General features: G+C 35.3%; 1 protein-coding gene across 1 annotated transcript in view; it reads left to right on the top strand.

The window, feature by feature from the left end:
- The window catches only part of LOC120145086 (homeobox-leucine zipper protein HDG5-like), an 89158-nt gene extending 62569 nt beyond the window's left edge, over positions 1–26589 (top strand). Inside the window, exons 2-11 of the mRNA XM_039158990.1 lie at positions 23142–23311; positions 23462–23579; positions 23902–24084; positions 24197–24640; positions 24736–24834; positions 24915–25133; positions 25217–25385; positions 25464–25735; positions 25816–25911; positions 25989–26589. Of these exons, the coding sequence (XP_039014921.1) occupies positions 23142–23311; positions 23462–23579; positions 23902–24084; positions 24197–24640; positions 24736–24834; positions 24915–25133; positions 25217–25385; positions 25464–25735; positions 25816–25911; positions 25989–26435 (2217 nt within the window). The 3' untranslated portion in view covers positions 26436–26589. The remainder of the gene's footprint in view (positions 1–23141; positions 23312–23461; positions 23580–23901; positions 24085–24196; positions 24641–24735; positions 24835–24914; positions 25134–25216; positions 25386–25463; positions 25736–25815; positions 25912–25988) is intronic.
- Positions 26590–27416: the final 827 nt, after the last annotated feature.

Here is a 27416-nt window from a genome sequence, read left to right as displayed (position 1 = left end):
TAAACATTATTCTAAATCATTTTTCTCATCTTTTACCACTTATTCAATTAAATCTTAATTTTTCAAAATTTTTCAATATAGTCCCTGATATGATATTTGGGATATTACATCTTGCATCAATATATGATAATCATGTGATTAGGAAGTAATTGAAGATGAAGATCAGGCCAAATTCCGATGTTAACTAAGTCAAGTCGACTCTTTAGATTATCTTTATATTTACTATCGACATTGAGAGTGGTCCCGATAATATTCTCACAAACATTCTTCTAAATGTGCATGACATCAAGATTATGTCTTAAAATAAGATCCTCCCAATAAGGTAACTCGAAGAAAATACTTCTCTTTTTCCACAAGTCTACCTCATTTGGATCATTTTCTTCATCAGACTCGTCATCACTATGTTGTTCAACATCACAATCATAAACATGTTTTGCCTTTTTCTTTGATCGTGTATTTGGTAGTTGATTCATTGATAGGGAAGCGGTGGTGGACTAATGAACGTTGCTCTTGTTGAAGAATCAAACCTAGATAGCTCTAGACTCGATGAAGAACAAAGGAGGATGACTAGTAGAAGATGGCCCCCTTATGAAGGTGAACGGTAAAGATGATGATAGTGAGGATGGATTTGTGAAAAATAGATGGATAAGTGTCCTATCGAACCCTCCTATTCGCAATGAAAAAGCAAACTCAATAATATGGCTCTAAGTGTCCTATCAAACCCTTTAGTCGCAATAAAAAGGCAAACTCGATCATATGGCTCTAACCAACCCTCCTAGTCGTGATGAAAAGGAAAATTGGTGTGTGAAGATTAATCTCCCTCACAAGAACTTGAAAGAACTCCAGGAGAAGAAGCTTCGAAGAGTCAATCATCACTTGCAAAAATGAAATCTCGTTGTATTATTAATCAAAGAAATCTTCTTTACAAAGTTGAATGAAACCTTCTTTATATAGGGGATGAGTTCTAAAGGTCCTAAATAACTAATGAATAAAATAATAACAAACTAAGAAGTTCTTAACTCTAATTTCTAATAAAAATAATAATAAACTTAAAAATAATATTTTAACTCAACCTTAATTCCTAATAAAATAATAAATCTAATCATAAAAGATAATGCATCATCCTATATTAAATTATATTACAAATAATCAATAAAAATATTGAAAATTCGTAATATTTACAAAATCTCGAATTAATCTCATATAGGATTTTCTGCATGCATCGTCTTCACTAAAATGACCGCTATATATTTAAAGTTAGTGGCGTTTACCCTCAAAACGTCGCTCTATAGAACAATTTTGTTGTAGTGGTGGTCTCGAAACGATTTTTTCTTAAAAAGTGAAAAGGTGAGATTTTGAAAACCACATTAATTCTTAATTATCCTCTTTTTAATTTAAAAACAAATATGATTTAAAAGAGCTCTCGTTTCGAAAAAAATTGGATTTCCTTTACGATAAAAAAAAATACGGTTCAAAGAGTCGCCACCAATCTTTGATTAGGGTGTGATTGGGCACCCAAAAATGTTTGTTATTTTAAATAAAAATTAATTTTAATTAAAACAACAAATTAAGGTCTGCATTACCAAAAAATGAGTTCGGGAGTCGATTACGTATGGGGAAGGATTAGCACCCCCACAACGCCCTAAATCGGTACCTAGTCGATTAATTAACATCTTTGCAATGAACTTTACAAATTCGAACTTAATTTGATTTTTGATCCCATAAAACAAAGATGTGAATTTAATAATATTCAAAAGCACCCAAATAAATTAAATTAAAATTACCTAGTCGTTTTAGAAAGATAAATAATGTTTGATTATTTACAAATATCGAAACCAGATCTTAAAAGCTATAACAACCTTTTTCTCGATAAATTTAAATAGTCGAACATTTATTTTTCTTCCATTCCCAAATTTTAAAGCGATGGATCAATTTTTAGGCGTCACTAATGGGATACACTTTTATTTTAAAATCATTAAAAGTGGACCTCAAATGCATTATGACAATCCACTTAAAACAATTTTAAATTAAAAGTGTATTACCCTTAATCCAATTATGTAATATGTCAAGTTATGCAAATGAGGTTACCATGCGAATCGTACAAAAAATGTCATGCAAAAATTAATTAAAAAATGCCATATATTTGAATAAATGCTTGAACCTAAAAAAAACATTGAAAAGCATATATACACATGTGCATATTAATATATACATATATATTTTATAAATATACTACTGAATTCTCAATATTCTAAAATGATTAAACCTACACCTCTATTACCATCACATTAACATAACATATTAAGAATGACTATCACGTTAAAACAATTAATAATTAAAGTTTTATCTTATTAATGGCAATGTACAAGAACGTTAATGCTGAAATTACAGTTTAATGATGTGGTACATACATACATACAAGAAAATGAGTATTTCACGTACATAAAAATATAAACATCAATAATTATGAACCAAACAAAATATATTGTATATAAAACATGCTTATGGGTATCCAGTACTACCATTGAGTATGAAAACAACAACTATTAAAACTAGGCATACAGAGTGCAAGTCAGTCGGCAGATTAAACAAGTCGGTTATGGGGCTAAATTATCAAGTAACAAAATTATAGGTTAAAGGTGAAAACAATCATAAAATGAGGGTAACAAAAATTGAGGACTAAAAAGAAAGTCGCTTAAAATATGAAGGCTAAACTAAAAAACGTAAAAGACAAATTTAAGGACCCAAACACAACATGTCAAACGATAATGGACTACGCATATAATTACTCCACTTATCAGACACGGGTTCACCTAAGGCTAAACGTTGTTGTTTCAATGAATTTATATATATATATATTATTCTATGTGAAAACTAAACCTAATCTCACTTCTCCATTTTCACGATTTTCTCTCCTCTCCCCTTGTCTGTCCAACAAACTGCGGTGCTATAAAAAGCCCACAGTTCCTCCACATTCGGTAGGCCACCATGTTGGTGGCTTTCTTCACTCCGACCACCATAGGATTCGACCAGGTAAGTCCTCTCGGGTCATCATTCTAGCCTTCACTCTTTCTTATATAAAAACCCCAATCTAGAAACTAACCCTTAACTCATATACAAGGTTTCTCGAGCAACTCTCAATGCTTCGGTCTCAACTCGGTGACTCAAATCGGTAAGCTTCTAACCCTTATTTTCTTTCCAAACAAATAACACACACATTCACAAATATTAGAAAGTAAAAAGGAAAAAAATACGATAAATACCTTCGTTGTTAACACTTTTTGTGTTTGGTGTTGTTTTTGGCTTGAGAAGATGATACTACCCTTTGTGAACTTTCCTTTAGTTGGGAGGATAATATAAAACAAAACTTGCTTCTATTGCCTTTCGGAAAATAAAAATTTACACATTGTTTTTCGTTCTTGCTCTATTATGTAAAAAACAAATAAAAATGGTCTATGTTCTTCTCGTAACGGTGATGGGTTGCTGATATCTCTCTGTTTTTTTTTTGTTTTTCTGCGTGTAATATCTCTTATCGTCTCGGTTAAATTTTTTTTCGTCTCCTCCCATTTTCAGTGGTTAATCCCTCTTTCTAGTAGTTAATTCTCAAATAAAACCGACCCCCATTTACAGTTTCTTTATACAATTATGGACCCCAATATTTGGGTAACTTCTAATAACCATTTTTTTTCCAAGGCTTCACGTGGGTTGGAAGCTGCTCTGCTGGGTCGTTGGGCTTGAGTTGGGCCTTCAATTGGTTTGGTGTCGGGTTAGGTTGCCATTGCTTCGAGTCTACTCCGACATAACCCCGGACAAATCGAGAATCTACAGATGCCCTCTTTTCTCATTATCGTGTAATGAGAATAGAGCAAAGATCAAAAGATGATCGAGTTTGTCCAGTCCTGAGAACTTCAAAAGATTAAAGCACTCCACTGTTACTTCGGGATAAATGAAACTTGAAAAATCTTCGAATGACGGGTCTGCTCCCTATTCCTTCAGGGACTATAAGACTCGAACAATCTTCAGCAAATGTGTCTGCTCCCTATTCGTTAAGGGAGTATAAGACTCGAACACTTTTCAGCAAACGTGTATGCTCCCTATTCGTTCAGGAAGTATAAGACTCGAACAATCTTCAATAAACGGGTCCGCTCCCTATTCGTTTAGGGAGCATAGAACTTGAACAATCTTCATAAAACGGTTCCGCTCTCTATTCCTTCAGAGAGTATAGAACTCGAACAATCTTCATGAAACGGGTCCGCTCTCCTTTCCTTCAGAGAGTATAGAACTCGAATAATCTTCAACAAACGGGTCCGCTCCCTATTCCTTCAGAGAGTATAAGACTTGATCTTCAAAAAGCATGTCTGGTCCCTATTCCTTCAGAGAGTATAAGACTCAATCTTCAACAAACATGTTTGCTCCGTATTCATTCAGAGAGTATAAGACTCGATCTTCAACAAACGTGTCTACTCCCTATTCCTTCAGAGAGTATAGGACTCGATCTTCATAAAATGAGTTTGCTTCACTACTCTTCCGTGAAGGCTTATTGATGATTTTCTTCACTACTCTTCCGTGAAGGCTTAAGATTGAATTGCTTTGCTGCTCTTTCGTGAAGGCTTAAGATTGACTTGTTTCGAAGGTCAAACCTGAAAATCAAACATTTTCAATCATGAGCATATGCTTGAAAATATTATATTCAAAAATTTAGAATTTGAGAAAATTTCTAAAAATCCATCTCCATCATGAAAACTTGTCCGGAATCCATTGGATATGTGAATCTACTTTGGCTCAATTTTCGTATAAACATCATTCTTTTCAATATCTCAAAACTTGTTATCTTTATCTTGATGCTTCAATATCTTCAATCTCCAACTATCTTTGGGAAACATGTAAATGCTTAAGTCATCATGCAATTATGAATGTCATGATCCTATTCATGCCTAAAATGTATGCAATTATGCAATTTAATGCATTTTCTTCTTCGAAGGAACACCATCTCCTTTGATCTCGATGGAACTCAGTTTCGTCTTGGGCACAGAACATTTGACCAGTCCATCCCAGTTAACAATCTCAATTCTATATCTTTCAGTTTAACAGAACCTTGACTTCTTCCTTTCCTGAAAACCTACTAGTACCCATAACCAACTTCTTAATTAATGACAATATCCTTGGGTCATCTTTTAATGGCTGAGATTTTCTATGAACTTCAAGGTTTTAGTTTCCCGTAGCCACACAAGCTTACATGTAAAAACAATTGTCAGCTTTAGAATACCTGCATTTTCCAAAACCTTTTGCACAATAATACAAAATGATTTCATGTACTTCAAGTTAAGCTATGTGTTTTAACTTTTCAAAATAAGATGTTTGCAAAAGGGAAATTAACAAGAAAATACATCTTTTTATTTATATAAATGTAGAGAATATTTAGGTAATTACATGGAAAACGTTTAACTAAAAAATGCAAAAGAACAAAAGAGTAGGCGTCTTCAAATATCAATAATGCAAATGCTTTTGAACTGGCACGCCGTTAGAATGACTCGAGTGTAGCTTCTGTCGAAAGGATCTCCAAAATTGTGATAATGCTTAAGAGTGTGAAACTACTTCAAAACTCCCAAATCTTCCATTATTGGATGCCCTAAACCAGTATTGAATCTTGTGTGCATTCAATTTCTCTCCTGGTTATTTCCATCGAGACTCATTAATCTTTAGTCTCAACCCTGATCGCCAACTGTCATTGTTACTACCCACATCAGGAGCTCTTTCTACGTCCAGAATCAATTCAGAACCTCCACCACGCAAGAATTCTGAATTTAAACAAAACTCAAGTCGCCCTTTGTGGGTTTTCAACTTGAGACCTCCTTTGGTTCCAAGACACCCTTTTCGGGTTTTTCATCTTAAACCCCCTTTTATTTTTCTCTTTTTTTTCATTTTTCATTTTTCTCTTTCTTCTTTTCATTATTTTTATTTTTTTCATCATTTTTCATTTTTTCTTCAAGCGAAATATCTCTTAACAGCGTCAGAATTCACTCGATAGGGTAATTCTGATCCGTCCATTTCAGTTAAGACTAGAGCTCCCCCAGAAAAGGCTTTCTTGACAACATAAGGTCCTTCCCAATTGGGTAATCATTTTCCTCGGAAATCTTTCTGAGTAGGCAAAATCCTTCTAAGCACCAAATATCCTTCATGGAATTCTCGAAGGTGAACTTTCTTACCATGTGCCCGTATCATATGTTTTTGGTACATCTGACCATGAAAAATAGCTTTCAATCTCTTTCCTTCAATCAAATTCAATTGGTCATACATAGCTTGTACCCATTCTGCCTCATTTAGCTTCACCTCTGAAAAAATCCGAACTGAGGGAATTTCCACCTCATTAGGTAAGACAGCTTCCATCCATATACCAGAGAAAATGGAGTTGCCCCAGTTGACGTCCATACTGAAGTTCGATAAGCAAACATAGCAAATGGCAACTTCTCATGCCAATCCTTATAGGTATCGATCATCTTCCCTATGAGACTTTTGATGTTCTTATTAGCCGCCTCTATTACCCTATTCATCTGTGGACGATAAGTGGTGGAATTATGATGCTTTATTTTGAATTGCTTACAGATCGAAACCATCATCTTATTATTTAAATTTAATGCATTATCAGAGATAATTCTCTCTAGTAAACCATATCTACAAATGATCTCCTTCTTTAAAAATTTGCATACTGTCGACTGGGTAACAATTGCATAAGAAGCTGCTTCTACCCACTTGGTGAAGTAATCTATGGCTACCAGAATGAAGCAATGACCATTTGAAGCTTTGGGTGAAATTTTTCCAATAACATCCATGCCCCACATTGAGAATGGCCACGGAGCTGTCATTACATGCAAGGGATGAGGAGAAGTATGTATATTATCTCCATAAATATGACATTTGTGACATTTTCGGGCATAATTAATGCAGTCTGTTTCCATAGTTGACCAATAATACCCAAATCTCATAATCTGCCTAGCCATAACATGTCCATTAGCATGGGTACCACATATTCCTTCATGCACTTCTTCGAGAATCATTTTCGCTTTTTTCGTATCAACACACCTTAACAAGACCTTATCCAGGATTTTCTTGTACAGAATCTCACCATCAAGCGCATATCCTGATGTCATTCTTCTAATGGTTCTCTTATCATTCTTAGTGGCTTGTTCATGATAACTCTGATACCTTATATATTGCATGATATCATAATACCATGGGTTTCCATCTTCTTCTTCTTAAATATTAAAACAATGGGTTGGATACTCATAAGCCTTCATTTCAATGGGCATCATATTTGAATGCTCGTCCATCTTAAATGTTGCTACCAGTGTGGCCAAGGAATCTGCCATTTGATTCTCTTCTTTGGGGAGGTAATTGAAAGTTACTTCTTCAAATTCTTCAACAAGTTCCATAACCAACTTACGGTATTCTACAAGCTTAGGATCTTTTGTCTCCCATTCTTCTCTTAGTTGGTATATTACCAAAGCTGGATCTCCATACACCTTGAGCATTTTTACTTTGCGTTTAACAGTATCTCTAAGACCCAGAACATAAGCTTCATTCTCGGCCATATTGTTTGTACAATCAAAATTAAGCCGACTGGTGAAAAGATAATGCTCTCCCTCTGGTGAGACCAAAATTGCCCCGATTCCATATCCCATGGCATTTGAAGCACCATCGAAGTTCAACTTCCAATGTTTACTAGTGGACGTAACTGCTTCTTCCACTGAAATAGCCATTAAATCCTCATCTGGGAAATCAAAGCTCAACGACTCATATTCTTCCAAAGCCCTGCTTGCAATGAATTCCGCTATAGCACTTCCTTTAATTGGTGTCTGGTTTACATACTGGATGTCAAATTCGAACAATAGGATCTACCAACGAGCTAATCTTCCAGATAACGCAGGCACACCCATAAGATACTTCAAGGGATCCAGATTGGATATAAGCCAAGTAGTATGATACAACATATATTGCCTAAGCCTTCAGGTAGCCCATACTAAAGCGCAACACAACTTTTCAATTGGTGAGTATCTTGTCTCACATTCAGTGACCTTCTTGCTAACATAATAGATAACCCTTTCTTTCTTCTTAGTTTGGTCACGTTGCCCTAGCACACACCCCATTGAATTTTCATAAATTGACAAATAAAGGATCAATGGTTTGCCTGAGATGGGTGGGGCTAATATTGGAGTACTCGTCAAATATCTTTTCACTGTTTCAAAAGCTTTTTGACAGTCCTCACTCCATTCTCCTGAGTTATTCTTGCGAAGAAGGAGAAATATGGGATCGCACTTTTCAATCAAATGCGAAATAAACCGAGCTATATAATTCAATCTCCCTAAAAATCCTCTGACTTGTTTTTATGTTCGTGGGGGTGACAAGTCTTGAATAACTTTTATTTTATCTGGGTCTATTTCAATTCCTTTTCGGCTTACTACGAATGCCAAAAGATTCCCATATGTCACCCCAAAAGTACATTTATTTGGGTTGAGTTTTAGCTGACATCTTCTTAGTCTTTTAAAGAGCTTTCTCAAACTCACAATGTGTTCTTCCTCTGTCTTGGTGTTGACAATCATATCATTGACATAAACTTCTATTTCTTTATGCATTATGTCGTGAAATAATGTCACCATGGCCCTTTGATATGTTTCCCCTACATTCTTCAATCCAAACAATATTACTTTATAACAAAACGTTCCCCACATGGTAATAAACGTCGTTTTTTCCATATCTTTAGGGTTCATCTTAATTTGATTGTATCCAGAGAAACCATCCATAAAAGAGAACAAAGAATTTCCAACAGTATTATCCACTAAAGTGTCTATATGTGGCAAAGGAAAATTATCTTTTGGACTTACTCGGTTGAGATCTCTGTAGTCGACACATATTCGAACTTTCCCATCCTTCTTTGGTACTGGGACAATATTCGCCACCCATTTAGGATATTTAGCCACTTTTAGAAACCCGACATCAAATTGTTTCTTCACTTCCTCTTTAATCTTGAGCATCATCGTAGGTCTCATTCTTCTCAGTTTTTGTTGTACCGGGTTACATTCAGGCTTTATTGGCAGTTTGTGAACAACCAATTCTGTATCTAAACCCGGCATATCTTCGTATGACCAAGCAAACACATCCTTGTATTCTCGAAGCAATTCTATCAAATCATGTCATCCTCCAACTGACATAGTGGTTCCAATCTTTACTTCTCTTTTATCCTCATCCGTTCCCAAATTCAAAATCTTAGTAGGTTCTTTATAAGGCACAATCTTCTTATCTTCATTCTCCACCATTTTCAGTAATTCAGAAGGTAGTTCACATCCCTCATCATCATCACAATCCTCGATTTCCCCTTGACATATAGGCTTCTCGAAATCAATCTTTGGGTCAGGGTCATTAGCATTCATATTATTGATATCTGAGATCCTGAAAAATAATGAAAGAGAAGATATATATACATATATACATATGGGAGGATCTTTTCCCATATAAATAAATAGAAAAGAATAAATACATATATACAACAAAGAATAAAAAAAATGCATGAGAGAATGTTTGCCATTTTGAACTAACAGAATGCATCTTTTATTGAAAACGAGCGAAAACAAACAGCTTAACCCTTTACATAAAATCATCTATTTCCCCAAGGTATGAACAACAGGGAGAAAGTTCCAGTGAATTACTCTGTAAAAGATTTGTAAACTACAGGCAGTTCTTCTGCGGTCCAATTGTTCAGCACGAATCCTGGTGGTGCAGGATAAATGCATGTGGCTCTCATTTCTCCAAACTCATCATCAGCTATAACATTAATGCCTAGATCTCCTAAGGCATTCTCAACCATCACTTCATTACCACTTGAATTCCCTTGAAACATATGCCCCCCAGATATGAAAATGCTGCTCAACGGCAGGAATGCCATGGGTTCCCAGCTAAGGTCTTCACCAGCCAATCTGGCATTTCTCATTTCCTGACCCTTCTTAATTCGCCTCGGCTTATCCCTCAAAGTTGGCTGATACCCCAAACCAAACTGATCTCTTTTAGTGATGAGACATATCGAATTCACCGATCCTTGTAACTGACTTCCTAACCCTTTACCAACTTTTCCTCCTCTTCCAAGGGTCAGCTTGAGTCCCATTTTGGTACAATTTGACAATCTAGGCTTTGGTATCTTCCTGCCTTCGGCCACAAACGTGGCATTGACAAACTCTAATGATGTGAAAGAATACCCCACCGCTTGCTCATCTACTTCAATATACGGAGCAGTAGTAGAAGCAGAAGCAATAATGTCCTCTTCAGCGTGAATACATACCAACCTTCCATCAATTACAAATTTTAGTCTCTGGTGCAATGTGGACGGAACTGCACTGGCCTGATGAATCCAAGGCCTTCCCAATAAACAGTTATACGTAGGCATAATATCTATTACGAGAAATTCCACTTCATAAGTTACTGGACCAATAGTCATAGGAACATCAATCTTGCCCAAGAATTCTCTTTTAGTCCCATCGAAAGCTCAGACCACACTTTGACAGGTTCTCATAAGCGTACTATCTAATGGAAGCTTCTTCAGAGTCACTAAGGGCATCACATTCAAAGTATAACCATTATCAACCAAAACCCGGGACAACACATGCCCTTTACACTTAACTGTGATGTGCAAAGCCTTCTGACTACCAATCATCCCAGAAGGGATCTTATCCTCAGAAAAAGATAAAAAAAATTATCAGCTTGTATATTGGAAACTAACCGGTCTAACTTTTCAATGGGCAACTCTTTCAAAACAAAAGTCTGGTTTAAAACTTTTAACAGAGCATTTCTATGGCCTCTGAACTCAAAAGTAATGATAAAACATAAATACGTGCAAGGAGCTTGTGTATCTGTTAAACAACACTGTACTCACTGTGCTTCAAAAACTTCAAAAATTTCATTGCTTCACTCTCAGTTACAGGTTCATTGATAACAGGCTCATCTTCTTTTATTTGCACATCAACCCTTTTCCCCTTATCAATAACAACCTTCTTCTCAGAATCTTTAGCTAGATTAAGAGAATAACACCTACCGCTTCTGGTAAAGTGTCCGATCTCCTCTACTTCCTCATTCTCTTTTGTTACATCTTCCATCTGGCAATCATATCTCCAAGGCACTTGTTTATTATCCAGATATGATAATGAAGATGGAGGTGTAATAACCACTTTTGAAGCTACCTTTTCAGGAAATCGATTCTTGGGAGTAATAATTAGGGGACAACTAGCAATATATACCCCTTTAGACGATCCTTCTGAAGCGCAAACTTTCGCTTCCTCTTCTTCAGCAATCTCTTTAAAGAACTCAATTTCTTTACTATCCATCATGTCTTGTACCAAAGATAGAAAGTCAGGACATTGCTAAATATTGTGTCCTTCACTGTTATGATATTGGCATACCTCTCCACTATTAAACTGTTCACCCACCAAACTGGGTTTCAATAATCCTACCTTAACCATCTGGCACCATACCCAACTCATGGATGATACCACCTCACTAACCTTCCTTACAATTCTCTTTCTTTTCTCTTCAGTAATTGCGTTAACTCCTGCCCCTGCATCGCTTGGCAACGGATTATGAGCTATATTCGGTTGTTCACTGTCACCAAAGTTGATGACATTCCTTGTTCTCAAAGCTTGGACAACCTTCTTAAACGCAGTACAATTCTCAATGGAATGCCTGGGATTCCTCGCATGGTACTCACACTAAACACTAGCATCATACCATTTGGGAAAAGGAGGTTGTATTGGTGTCACGTGATACGGTGAAACTATAAGCCGATCATACAAAAACTGAAACAATTCCTTATAAGTTATCGGGATGGGGTCAAATTGAGGTCTCTCTCTCCTCTGGTCTCTTGCCCCTTGTCTATTGTCATTTTGTGTTGAAGACCATACTCCTTGAGGTTGGGAAACGGTGATGTTATTAGAATCATACTGCTTCACGTTACTAACTTCGTTTTTCTTTTTCCTCATTGGTGGCCTCTTACTAGACTCTCCTCCCTCGAGCTTTCCACTCTTAACTGCCATTTCAATCATTTCTCCCGTCATAACCATATCAGTAAAACTTCGATAAGGATTACCGATAAGATACGAGAAAAAAGGTGCCCTTAAGGTATTGACAAAAAGCATATTTGTTTATTTCTCTTCCAATGATGGATGTACTTGCACCGCTACATCTCTCCATCTTTGAGAATATTGTCTAAAACTCTTGTTAGACTTCTTTTCCATTCCTTGCAACATTATCCTATTGGGCCTAACATCTTTTACATGTTTGTATTGCTCAAGAAATGACTTAGCCAAGTCTTTCCACTATTTAAAATTAGCTCTACTCAGCTGGTTATACCACCGGATTGCCGAACCAGTTAAGCTTTCCTGAAAGTAGTGTATCAATAATTGATTGTCCCCTATGTATCCGGTCATCTTCCTACAGAACATTGTGATATGCGCAGAGGGACACCTGGTACCATCAAACTTCTCAAAGTCAGGAACCTTGAACTTTGGAGGCAAAACCAAATCATGAACTAGACTTAATTCATTTGCGTCGAATCCATAGACACCGGTATCTTCCTTCATGGCTCTGACTTCTCTTTTTAACTATTTCCATTTCTCTTCCAGTGGATTGTTTTGGTCTTTCTTGGCTTCTTCATCAAGGTATAGAACTTGATGATATTGATGTTCTTCCTGATACGAACTAGACCCAGGTTGTACGTTAACAGAAGCATCGACTGGATTAATGTGCACCTTCCCGACATGAACATGAGTCCCTTGAACGTTCTGAGATTGTTCTGGGGTGAACCCTGGAGGATAAAGTGGGTCCTCAGTTACTGCTCATGGCATAGGGTTTTTCCCATGTTCTGGATTTCTTCCTTCCAACAGACTCGCAAACTTGGTAAATATCTCCTTCTGGGCATTCATCATATCTTCTTTCATTTTCTTTATATTTTCTTGTAACTCCAGTTGAGTTTTCTTAAGTTGAGCAATTTTATCATCCATAACCTTCTTCCGTGTATTATAGGGATGCCTAGAAGTTCCCAGTATTACTCTGTCACACAGACCTTTTATTAATGTTGATGTTTATTAATGAATATGAAATATATGATTATGAATGAATAAAATGCGATGCAAAAATTTAAATGCATAAAAAATGTATATGTTAAATGTAGGGTGTTGATCCTGGAATGACTCCTTAGAACAACTCTTTATATTAGAACGACGTTCAATTACAAAGTTGAAATATATCACAAATAAATCTGCACCATCTCTCCTATTTGTTGTACATGTGCTAATAACTCCACAATCTTATGGTTTTCTTCAACCTCTGGATCCAGTTCTTCAGTCACATCAGCAGCTTCCTCATATAGAATGACCAAATATTGAGTTATTCCCCGTGTGTTTCCTAGGTAACAAGCAATAAGGTCCTCTCTTTGCTTAACTCTCGCCTGAGCTTGCTCCCATCGAAAACGCCATTGTATAGCCCCCTCATAAGGAACTATCGATAACTCACTTGCTCGCCTCTGAAAATCTTTAACCATGGCTTCAAGCTCACTCACTTGTTTCTTTAGACTCTCAACCTCCCCATGACTCGAGCTACCTTCCCTGCTTCGGTATCGTCGTAATACAGTCTCTAAACTTGAAATCTTCCCCTTCAACTTCTCATTCTAGGCTTGACTCTCTTGTAACTAATGCTCTAAAGAACTCTTTTCTTTCGATAAAATCTTAACTTGGTGTCTGCTTTGCTTGAGCTCTTCTTGACTCTCTCCGGCTACTCTCTTGAGGCTCGCCACTTCTTGCCTCCATTCAACGGATGACTTACTTGAGCTATAACTTGTCTGAGCTTTTACCATTCGCTGATAAGTTGACTGAAAATCGTCAAAGTCTACTCGAAGTTGCTTCTCCACTTTTTCAATTTGATCTGCTCTACTCTTCTGAATGTCAATCTCCAATCCCTTTTGATACACTTCATCTTCTAGCTTCTGCAAAGTCATTCTCCATTGTCTCCATTATGCTTCAAAATCGCGTTTAGCTAACTCTAATGGAGATGGCACCACTCTCAACTGTTCTTCCATAGGCTGAATGTTTTCAGGATTAACCATCGGGATGTTGTCATTTACTCGACCGCTTCTCCACTGCTCGTACTCTTGAGATAACTCGAGATCATAAGTGAACAGATTCACATGACAAGTTTGCTTCCAGGCCTCAATAACCCCTTTAACTTTACCCTTATATTGATCTCCTTTGAATGCAAAATCCGACCCTACCAAGTCCCATATGGCTGGAATGAACTGCCTTAACCCATACTGTCTGGAAACTAGTAGCGGTGCATACCCGACAGAACCCCATATACCTGGCAAAGGAACTCAATCTCGCTCTCCACATCTGTAAAACATATCCGAAGAGACATTCCATGAAGCTCGCCATAAAATGTCACCATCCCTGATATCTTTGAAGATGACTATCCATTTTTCTTCTGTGAAATCCCCAGGCCATTCTTTAGAAAGGAAATCCTTCAAAGGTAAAAATCCATCTAGAAATACTCCTCTTGGTGCCCTTTCAACATGTTTGAAATGACTAAGAATCTACACTAGCAACAAAGGCGCACATCCTATAGAGCTTCCTTCTCCCTCGCGCCTATAAGAACTCAAAGACCGGAACGTCTCAGCTAGAATGGCTGGAATATGATCCACATGCTTGTCTAATCATTCAAACATGTCAACGACTGATACGTCTACATATCCTAGCACATTTAGAAAAATAATGAGCCCATAATCCCTAAAGCAAACAAGTCAAGCTTCTTTCTCTTATCAGGGTGATGATCAATTACTTCTTTCAAAGCAGCCCAAGAGATGCACTCACTGTCTTCTTTCTTCTTAATGTTTCTAACTACCCAATATTCAATCATTCCGGTCATCAATAGTAATTTCTTCTTAAATGAATGAGTGATTGGCATCTTTGTATATATTTTATCCATTTGGGACCTCGGACAACAGACCAAAGCTTGATACTCCTCTATTGTTGGTGTCATATCCACTCTACCAAATGTGAAATAACTATAAGCGGGATTCCAGAATTGTGCCAAGGCTCTAAAAAAATTTTGGTCAATAGGAACATCCAGAAGATAAGGTATATCGCCATACAACTGATAAAACATCTCCTTATCGGCTGCTTCCCATCTTCCCCATACCTCTTTTAGCTCACTCAGATCATTCTGACGTATATTGATGTGAGTGTAACCAAATAACTCTGACACGTATCTAGGCATCACGCTGTCCCCGTTGGTCAGTTGGGACTGTTCCGACAACCTCAAAACATCTACATTATCCTCAACCTCTTTCTGAACCATTCGTTCCATATTACTGGCCTTCTATATGGACATCGATCCCAAATCAATACCATGTAATGGATATTGTAATGCAAACCAAAAAGAAATAAAGCAAAGACAACAAAAGATCGGTTAATAAACATAAAGCAATTAAGTCGGGATAATAATTTGTTAAAGAATCCTACCCACATGCTGGCTACCCAATCATGCTTTATCAGATCCTACCCAATATGATATCTACTCCCATGCTTTGTTATTCATAAAAAGAAATCCTAACCGCATGATATCTAATTCGCATGCTTGTTCGAAAAATAAACCTAACCGCATGATATCTAGTTCCTATGCATTTATTCGAAAAATGAAAATAAACGACTCAAAAAAAAGCTTTTCCTTGTGTACCCTCCTCATGAGATTCTTAAGGTTCGGGTTAGGCTCGACCTAAATTCAGGCTCTATGTTCACTATATGCTGGGTTCGGTTCTAAAGTAATAGGTTCTCGAATTTTCCTTGTCGGTGCCCCCTTGGGCTACCGAACCCTCAATCCTGACCCATTATAGGCTTTAGGGGATCGAGTTCAATTTCGAGGGAACACACCTCCTTATGTCCATGCGGAGGTGATTACCATCATGAGGACCATAAGACGTGAGCTCCAGGAGCGATCCACTATCCCATGTAAAGGTGAAAACCACACGAGGGCATGGTCTCTCACTCCTACTTAAATAGGACGGAGCAGGGTTTTAGCTCATGTCATGATAATGTAGTTGTGCAGTGTGTGAGGAAAAGCGAAAAAAAACACACAATAAAAACACTCAAAATTTCTGAAATTCACACAATTAATCTGAAACCATTAGCAAACAAATTAGTACAACTATTTATTAGTTAATTAAATGAAACATCAAAATGCAAACAAAAATTCATTTAAAACCAAACAAAACCAAATTAAAACAAATTTATAACCTTCAATTGCAAAGACAATAACTAATCGACTATCGGCTTGACTCTCTAAAAAAATGTCCCTAGTGGAGTCGCCAAGCTGTCGAAACGGTTTTTTCTTAAAAAGTGAAAAGGTGAGATTTTGAAAACCACATTAATTCTTAATTATACTCTTTTTAATTTAAAAATAAATGCGATTTAAAAGACCTCTCATTTCGAAAAATTTTGAATTTCCTTTACGATCGAAAAAATACAGTTCAAAGAGTCGCCACCAATCTTTGATTAGGGTGTGATTGGGCACCCAAAAATATTTGTTATTTTAAATAAAAATTAATTTTAATTAAAACAACAAATTAAGGTATGTGTTACCAAAAAATGAGTTCGGGAGTCGATTACGTATGGGGAAGGATTAGCACCCCCAAAATGCCCTAAATCGGTACCTAGTCGATTAATTAATGTCTTTGCAATGAACTTTACAAATTCGAACTTAATTTGATTTTTGATCCCATAAAACAAAGATGTGAATTTAATAATATTCAAAAACACCCAAATAAATTAAATTAAAATTACCTAGTCGTTTTAGAAAGATAAATAATGTTCGATTATTTACAAATATCGAGATCATATCTTAAAAGCTATAACAACCTTTTCCGATAAATTTAAATAGCCGAACATTTCTTTTTCTTCTATTCCCAAATTTTAAAGTGATGGATCAATTTTTAGGCGTCACTAATGGGATACACTTTTATTTTAAAATCATTAAAAGCGGACCTCAAATGCGTTATGACAACCCACTTAAAACAATTTTAAATTAAAAGTGTATTACCCTTAATCCAATTATGTAATATATTGAGTTATGCAAATGAGGTTACGTGCAAAAAAAATGTAATTCAAAAATTAATTAAAAAAATGTCATATATTTGAATAAATGCTTGAACCTAAAAAAACATTGAAAAGCATACATGCACATGTGAATATTAATATATATATATATATATATATATATATATATATATATATATATCTATTTTATAAACATACTAGTGAATTCTCAATATTCTAAAATGATTAAACCTACACCTCTATTACCATCACATTAACATAACATATGAAGAATGACTATCACGTTAAAACAATTAATAATTAAAGTTTTATCTTATTAATGGCAATGTACAAGAACGTTAATGCTGAAATTACAGTTTAATGATGTGGTACATACATACATACAAGAAAATGAGTATTTCACATACATAAAAATATAAACATCATTAATTATGAACCAAACAAAATATATTATATATAATACATGCTTATGGGTATCCAATACTACCATTGAGTATAAAAACAACAACTATTAAAACTAGGCATACAAAGTGTAAGTCAGTCAACAGATTAAACAAGTCGGTTATGGGGTTAAATTATCAAGTAACAAAATTATAGGTTAAAGGTGAAAACAATCATAAAATGAGGGTAACAGAAATTGAGGACTAAAAAGAAAGTCGCTTAAAATATGAAGGCTAAATTAAAAATCGTAAAAGACTGATTTAAGGACCCAAACACAACATGTCAAACGATAATGGACTACGCATATAATTACTCCACTTATCAGACACGGGTTCACCTAAGGTAAACGTTGCCGTTTCAATGAATTTATATATATATATTCTATTTGAAAACTAAACCTAATCTCACTTCTCCATTTTTCACGATTTGCTCTACTCTCCCCTTGTCTCTCAATAAACTGCGGTGCTATAAAAAGCCCACAGTTCCTCCACATTCGGCAAGCCACCATGTTGATGGCTTTCTTCACTCCGAACACCATAGGATTCGACCAGGTAAGTCCTCTCGAGTTATCACTCTAGCCTTCACTCTTTCTTATTTAAAAACCCCAATCTAGAAACTAACCCCTAACTCATATGCAAGGTTTCCCGAGCAACTCTCAATGCTTCGATCTCAACCCGGTGACTCAAATCGGTAAGCTTCTAACCCTTATTTTCTTTCCAAACAAATACCACACACATTCACGAATATTAGAAAGTAAAAAGGGAAAAAATACAATAAATACCTCCCTGTTAACACTTTCTGTGTTTGGTGTTGTGTTTGGCTTGAGAATATGATATTGCCCTTTGCGAACTTTCCTTCGGTTGGGAGAATAATATAAAACAAAACTTGCTTCTATTGCCTTTCGGAAAATAAAACTTTACACATTGTTTTTCGTTCTTGCTCTATTATGTAAAAAAACAAATAAAAATGGTCTCTGTTCTTCTCATAATGGTGATGGGTTATTGATATCTCTCTGATTTTTCTTTGTTTTTCTGCGTGTAATCTCTCTGATCGTCTCGGTTAATTTTTTTTGTTTTCGTCTCCTCTCGTTTTCAGTGGTTAATCCCTCTTTCTAGTAGTTAATTCTCAAATAAAACCAACCCCTATTTACAGTTTCTTTATGCGATTATGAACCCTAATATTTGGATAACTTCTAATAACCACTTTTGTTTTCCAAGGCTTCACGTGGGTTGGAAGCTGCTCTGCTGGGTCGTTGGGCTTGAGTTGGGCCTTCAACTGGTTTGGCGTCGAGTTAGGTTGCCATTGCTTCGGGTCTGCTCCGACATAACCCCGGACAAATCGAGTATCTACAGGTGGTACATTCTTTCTTCATGTGCCCAGATTTGTTACAAAGAAATAATTTTCTATAAATTATTGTTGTCACTTTTAAATTGGACCCAAACGACTTTATTTTGATGTTTTCTTTTCTTTTCTTTCTCTTGTTTTTAGATGCACTAGCCAAATGACCACTTTTAAATTTGTCATGCTTCAACCTTTCTTCCTTTAGCATACAATGAGAAACGAGATCATTTAAAGTTAAATTCTCCAATTGACAGTTATAATTAATTTTGAATTGACTGAATTATGAAGGAAACAACACCAATACCATTAGAACATGCAATTCTTTTGAAATCTTAATTTTAAGTGACTTAAAGGTTTGAAACAATATGGAACATTTCCATAACAACGAAAAAACTTAAAAATTTCTTTAAGGACTCACTTGTAATTAAAATGGAAGACTTTGATATGTTTACCCTTTACATTTTTCTATGATATATTAGCTTAATTGGTACTTTGAAGTGTTAATTTTTCTTAAATAGATACTTGATATTTTATATCGATGAAAGAATTCTTAAATTGATACATATCACCTCAACAACCAATTAAGCTGCTGACATGAACAAAATATTAACGTTTATAAGAGTTTTTTTTAACCTAAATATACCTCAAATATTTTTCTATCAAAATAACACTCATTCACGATTAATTCCTAATATAACATTCATTCAGCCAAAACGCTTAATGCCTACGTGGCAAGCACTTTTTGCTGAAGTGGACAAATGCCTCAAAGACACTTACAGTAGGAATCGCTTTATAAACCCTATAATAACCTCAATTTTCTAAATTAGATAGTGATTTAGGGTTTTATTTTATTGTTATTAAATTTAGGCATAAAGTTCAAAACATTTCCTAAAGTATTCTATTTTGTTCATTAAGTCCTTAATTTTTTTTTGTCAAAACAAGTCCTTAAATTATTATATCGGACATATACTATAGCCTAAATTGCTTTATATCCTAAGCATAAGTTTATTCAATTAGATCCATTCTAGAGACTTCTTTCAAAACATTACCCATGATATTGACATATATACAATACTTGGGAAAACTCTATATTATACATTCCAGATTTTTTTTTGAACAGTAAGCATTCAAAACGATCCAAAGATTTCAAGGTATATCCACACAATCGAACATTTTCAAATATACACATTAAATTTGAAGCCAAATAAAAGTTTTAACAAGTTAAGCGAAGATGTGATAAATTTTCAATATAATTCTCAGTAGTATATCGTAAAATCTCATACAATATATCATTTAGGAGATCATACAATAATATTTTAGATGTCATTGAAGAAGTGAGGAAGTGATTTATTGAGTGGGGTCCACAACAAAGGTTCTCTATGGCATAATGAAAATGATGGATAACAAATAGGGATGTGAGGGCTACAATTATATATATCATGCTTCAAACATAGAGACATATTTGAATAGTTCTCTACAAAGGTCTATGACTTGTACCCATAGTGAATAGATAATGCAGAGATTCTTTGTACAATGAGAAGACTCGTTTCACAAGAAACTCTTTCCATTTGTAACAAATTTTTTTTACATGATCATCTTGTCTAGTCATTTTCTGACAATTATGTTTTATGCTATCAAACATACAACCAAATAGGCCAATAATTTTCTACAGAGGTCCATTATTTGTATCTCATAGTGAAAAAACGCTCCAAAATTTTAAGATTTATTTTGACCAAAAAATAATAATTTAGGAACATAATATACAAAATAAGAATATTTTAGGGATTTTTTTAAAACTTTAAGTTTAAATTTTTTTTTTATATAACTTTAAGTTTAAATTTAATAATAAAAGAATAAAACACTAAACCAATATTCAGTTTTAAAATTGGGATTGTATTGGGGTTTATAAAAGGGTTCATATATGAAGATTTTTTAAATATTTGTTCATCTCAGCAAAAGACATTTTTCACGTAAAGCGATTTTATCACGTATGAATTAATCGCTTTCGCTTTGAATAAAAGAGTGTTATATCGATAATTAACTGTAAATGAGTATTAGTAAAAAGTATTTATTTAAGATATATATTTTTTGAATAATTTGGATGATTACAATGTAATATATATATTTATAATCTCTCGTAATCATTGATAAAACACATATTCTCCAAACGTAATTGTCCGAATCCAGGCCCTCTAGAGAGAACAACACTCTCATTGATCACCGAAATCACTTATAAATTCTTATTTAAAATATATTTGGATAAAAATTATTAATAAGTATTATATATCATAATCCGATTAATTATTTAAATGTCACGTCAAAACTAAATATCAATTTGATAATTATTTCCAAATGCACAAATTTGAAAAAGAAAAATTATCAACTCTACATAGTAAGCCTTTTTCAACGATGGATCCCACCATCCCTAATGGACGGCTTTGATCACTCGACTACTTTTAAACATTTCCTTCTTAAATTTTTCCTTTTGACTTCTTTTCAAACCCAAGTAAAAGATTCACAGAAAAAAAAAACATAACGCACACGCGAAAAGAGAGCGTGAAAGTACATAAGGAATCACAATCAAACGAACTTCAACTTCACGGTATTAGCCATGCGCGTGTAATAAGGAAGGTTGACCTTATATTTTTTTTTATTTAATTAGGGAAACGTATAAAGAGTGGATCACAATCCTTTTATTACCAAAACGGGCACGTGGTTGGAATAAAAAGGACAGTAACGGAGTAAGCGGCGTTGCTTGGTTTCTATGAAACTGCAGTACAATCCTTGGTAATTAATTTTTTTTTTGGTAAAATTATGAGGGAAGTATTTAAACTATCAGTTTTGATCTGTTTTAATATCTAAACTTTAAGTTTTTTAAAAAATTAAATATGATTTAAGTACTAAACGTGTTTAGTTTTTGAAAATTTTAAATTTTAAAATTTCATTTTTTTCATAACTTAAGCTTTTTGTACTAAAATGAAACAAAAACTTAACTTTAGTTATGGTTTTGAAAAAATTTAAAGTTTAGGGTACTAAAATAAACCAAAATTTGATAATTTATGTACTAAACGCGTAGTTTACCCAATTTCCTTTATATTTATTGGTGTAAATAAATGTATGAGTAAACTACACATTTAGTATTTAAATTATCACCTTTGTTTAAGTTTTAATTTATACATGACGACAGTTTAGTTTAAGTTTCAATTTTGTACTCGCCGTTAAAAACTTAATGTCACTGATGATCTGATGATGTGGAATTATATTTCCTTTTCTGATATTCCACGTGTTCTGTAATGTTAATTCCATATCATCGGTGCCATTAAATTTTTAACAAATGATACCAAATTGAAATTTAAACTAAATTTTAGGTATGAGTTTAAAAAAATAAAGTTTAGGTATTAAAGCAGAACAAAGGTTATAGTTTATATACTAAACATGTAATTTACCCTAAATATATTTACAAAGGGCGTATCTGTAAGTGTTATTTTAGGTATAAAGAAAAGAAAAAAAAGGTAGTGTTTTTGTTCTCCTCTTACTCTTATTCTTCTGCAAAGAAAAACCGACAACATTGGTCGTGGTATTATTATTTAACTTTAATATTCTCGGTTTAACTCTTATGGTGCTTGAACTAATTTGTCAAACTCTTGTTCATGGAGTGTTTTCATTTTATCAATTTTCATTTTTGTTTTTGGTTGAGCTACAGTGGTTTTGAAGGTGAAGCTGTGGTCTTTTTCTTTTCTTTTTCGGAAAGGATCACATCATCCGTCTTCAATTTTACAGTGATTTTCTCTTTTCTGATATATTACAGCCTGCTTCTTCACAATTTTTTTCACATGTACATTTGGGTTAAAGTAGTTTCTTCTATGGTTCAACCAGTGCATGTTTACTTTCCCTTGAAGGGTGTTTTTTCTTCTTTTTCATGTGAAAATGTTTCTGTCTTACACTATTTGATTGTTGCAGGTGCACCAAGAGCACTACTTTAGTGAAGTTAAAAAAATGTATGAAGATTATCAAGTCATTTCATCAATGGCAAGGAACGTGATCGCTTCAGAAACCTTGTTTTCATTCAACATTTCAAAACCCTAATTTCAACTTCTTGCCTCTCGAACCTTTCCCTCCTATGATCCCTGTAAGTCATTCAAATTATCATCTTCCCTTGTTCTTGCTTAACTTGTAGCACTATTTGTTCATTTTATTTTATCTTTTTTGGGGTTAAACCAGAAAGAAGAAAATGGGTTATTGCTGGGAGGGAAAGAGGATATGGAAAGCGGGTCTGGGAATGAACTACAGGCTGAAGACAAGACTGGGAATGAAGAGAATAGCAGCGAGCAACCCCTCAAGAAAAAACGTTACCATCGACACACTGCTCGCCAGATCCAAGAATTGGAAGCGTATTTCCCACTTATCTTTAACTCTTTTTATTACAAGCAAAGAACATGCAGAAAAAGCTATGAAAGATCAAGTTTGAGATCCAAAATTCGTCTGATTCTTTTTTTTGTTTTGTTTTTTGTTTTGTTTTGTTTTTTTTTTTTTTTTTGCAGTGTTTTCAGGGAGAGTCCCCATCCTGATGACAAGCAAAGGATGAGACTAAGCCAAGAACTTGGCCTTAAGCCTCGCCAAGTCAAGTTTTGGTTCCAAAATCGCCGCACTCAGATGAAGGTGAAATGAAAATAACTTAATAGTTTCATCTCTTCTCTGCACATACTGAAAAACAAAATAGCCCGAGTCCCAAGGAAACGCGTTGATGGGTTTGCATGAAAAACCATCTCAAACCCTAAACCACTGAAAATGAAGCATCTTCTTTTATTTGGGGCCACTGCAACTACAGTCTGTATTCATAAATGTTGACTGGGTTCAGCATTAAACTCATTTACCTGCTCCTTTGCTTCCCAAAGGGTTCTCAAAGTTAATGCAGATTATATAATTTATGTATACTCATTATGGCTCTTAAGGATATAATTTATGTTAAATTGATTGTCAGGCTCAACAACATCGATCTGAGAATGCCATACTTAGAGCTGAGAATGAGTCTCTCAAGAATGAGTTCTTCCTGCTTCAAGCTGAACTCAGCAAACTTATTTGTCCGAATTGTGACGGTCCACCTGTGCCTGGAGGGGTTTCCTTTGAAGAGCTTCGTATAGAGAACGCTCGTCTTGGAGAAGAGGTTATACATATTATCTGTCAATAATTGATCATATTAGGTTCAAAGCAATGATAAAGTCTACTCAATTTTAACAATACCTAACTCCATTGTCAATGTTGATATGTTTTAACAGTTGGAACGTGTCTGCGCCATTGCCTCACGATATATGGGGCGACCAATCCAAACAATGGGTGCATTGATGCCACCTTCATTAGATTTGGACATGAACATGTATCCAAGGCATTTCCCTGAGCCTATGGCTCCTATACTGTCTGAAGCAGCCTCTTTTCCCGAGAATAATAATCTATTTTTAATGGCGGAGGAGAAAACTATTGCCATGGAGCTTGCTATGTCTGCCGTGGATGAACTTGTGAAGATGTGCCGAACAAATGAACCTCTTTGGATCCGAAACATAGAAAATGGTAAGGAATTACTTAACCTCGAAGAGCATGCCAAGGTGTTCCATTGGCCCTTAAATCTCGAGCAGCGCTCAAGTGAGTTCAGGATTGAAGCTAGCCGTGATAGAGCAGTCGTTATAATGAATAGCATGACTTTAGTAGATGCGTTCCTTGATGCCGTACGCTGCCTTTCCTTGAATTTTCTTTGAAAATTTCGTATGATGGCCATAGTTGATAGTATAAATTAGTCTCTTTTTAAAATGTGTTATTGTAGAACAAATGGACCGAGCTCTTCCCCTCTATAGTTGCTAGAGCCAAAAGTGTTCAAGTCATATCACCAGGTGTTTCGGGAACAGATGGTTGCCTTCAGCTGGTATACACTCGCATTTCATGCTATGTCTACATTTTATTCTTTAAACTTGTAGTAGTCCACCTAATAAGTTGTTTGAACAGATGTATGCAGAATTGCAAGTACTATCTCCATTGCTGCCCACTCGAGAGGCGTATTTCCTTCGTTATTGCCAACAGCAAAATCTGGACGATGAAACGTACTGGGCAATTGTTGACTTCCCACTGGATGGCTTTCATAATAACTTACAGTCTTCATTTCCCTTATACAAGAGAAGACCATCTGGCTGTTTAATTCATGACATGCCTAACGGGTACTCAAGGGTGCGTGAATAATATCTTTCTCTTGTGTACATAATTGTTTCCAATTGAAGTTGTGCATGACTTGATATTCGACATAATTTCAGGTTACATGGGTTGAACGTGCAGAGATAGAGGAGAAACCTATCCATCAGATATTTAGCCATTTCGTTCAGAGTGGGATGGCTTTTGGAGCAAATCGTTGGTTAGCTGTTCTAGAGAGGCAATGCGAAAGGATTGCAAGCCTCCTGGCCAGAAATATCACTGACATAGGAGGTTCAAAAAATAATATTTTTTTAATGATTTGGTTTCCATTTTAATGAGATATACACCCCTTAGTTCTTTCACTTTCAGTGATTCCATCACCTGAAGCAAGGAAGAATCTAATGAGACTTGCTCAAAGGATGATAAGGACATTCTGTGTCAACATCAGCAGCTCCGGCGGTCAGTTATGGACTGCTATTCCAGACTCCTCCGATGATGATACTGTTAGAATCACGACAAGGGAAGTCACTGAACCAGGCCAACCAAATGGTCTCATTCTTTGTGTTGTTTCCACTACCTGGCTGCCATATCCTCACCACCATGTCTTTGATCTTTTGAGGGATGAACGACGCAGAGCTCAGGTTCCATTTAGTTTTATATATATACATATCAATCTATCACTTCCTCTCAAAATGCATCATTTTAATGGAATGTTATGCAGCTGGAGGTACTTTCAAATGGGAATGCTTTACATGAGGTGGCTCACATTGCTAATGGCGCACATCCCGGAAACTGCATTTCACTTCTTAGAATCGATGTAATAAACTTTAATTTCTGAATTCTTTTTCCTTTCTTCGACTTGAAATGACCAAGCTGCAAACTATTTACATGCAGGTCGCGAGCAACTCTTCACAACAAGTAGGGCTAATGCTGCAAGAGAGCTGCACGGACCGATCCGGTAGCCTCGTTGTGTACTCAACTGTCGATGTTGATTCCGTTCACCTTGCTATGAATGGGGAGGACCAATCTTGCATCCCATTGCTTCCCTTGGGCTTTTTTGTAACCCCAATGGAACTCATCAAAGAAGCTGGCAGTACTGAAGAGGCCAATGGGCATAGGTCTGCAGGCAGTTTACTCACTGTTGGACTTCAAGTTCTTGCCAGCACAGTTCCATCAGCAAAGATCAATCTCTCGAGCATTGCCGCCATCAACAACCATTTATGCACAGCCGTTCACCAAATCAGAGCAGCTCTGAGTAGCAGTAGTAGTAACCCTAGCTGCCTTGTAAAAGGAAATGCTTCAGGCTCTTGCAGTGAGGCTGCTGATGCCCTAGAAAAATAAGGTCTAGGTTCTTCGTGAATTACCCACAACATCCTCATTTCTTTATGAATTTGAAGATGGGATGATAAAATTGGGGAAGTTATTGGTAATTTATTGAAAATAAAGTAGTGGAATTTTCAAAGTTATATAGGAGTTGCAGTGATCTTATGTGGTAAATAAGAGTGTAAATATTAGCTGTGGACTATCGATGGACTACCTTGGGTACAGGTGGAGTCAAGAGCGCACCAGTTGTGACCCATGCTTTCTGTTAAGGCCTAAAATTGTGTCCTTACCAATTAGCAAGGGTGGTGGTACTGGTTCGGGTATTGACTTTAGCGTTATGTTTATCCCCTTCTAATTTGAATGTTATTTTTAGTTAATTCAATTATGTGTTTATCTCTACGCTTTTCTATTTGAATTCTTAGAAAATTATTTTTTTATAAAATGTATGTATTATAATCTAAAAGAAACAAGAAGTTACAGATAAATAATACAAATGAATCTACAAAGAATGAAATTCAATCCTTAACACCTCATGGTATACGCAGTTGTGGGTTTAGGTTCGATTTCACTATATCTTTGCTAAAGATTTTCGCTACAACCTCCCTAGCAGAGCTAATAACCTCTGACACGTGTCGTTTTTGCGTCAAAGTAGTTCTTTAATCCCAAAAGAATTATAAAGAAAATATGACAAGCGGAAAGTAAGTGTCGATCCCACAGAAACTATTCAGTTTCTAATTTAGTTATCCTTTTATTTTTGAACAGTAGAGTTTGGATAGGGAATAAATTAATTATTAAAAAAATATAAAAATATAAAAATAAAGGTAAGATAAGAATAAAATAGGGGATTTTAAAAGACTGTTTGAAAATAAGATAAAGACAAATAATAATAAATAGAATAAAATAGTAATTTGAGTTTGAAAAGATAACTTATTGTGAAAAGTAGCTTCAGACTTTCAACTTTGACTCAATTTCCTTAGATCATCGAAATAGATCTTTACT

This window comes from Hibiscus syriacus, unplaced genomic scaffold (assembly GCF_006381635.1).
Source record: "Hibiscus syriacus cultivar Baekdansim isolate YM2019G1 unplaced genomic scaffold, ASM638163v2 tig00002338_pilon, whole genome shotgun sequence".
Taxonomy (NCBI): Eukaryota; Viridiplantae; Streptophyta; class Magnoliopsida; order Malvales; family Malvaceae; genus Hibiscus; species Hibiscus syriacus.
Note: the sequence above shows the minus strand (reverse complement) of the source record. Positions and strands in the feature narration are given on the sequence as shown.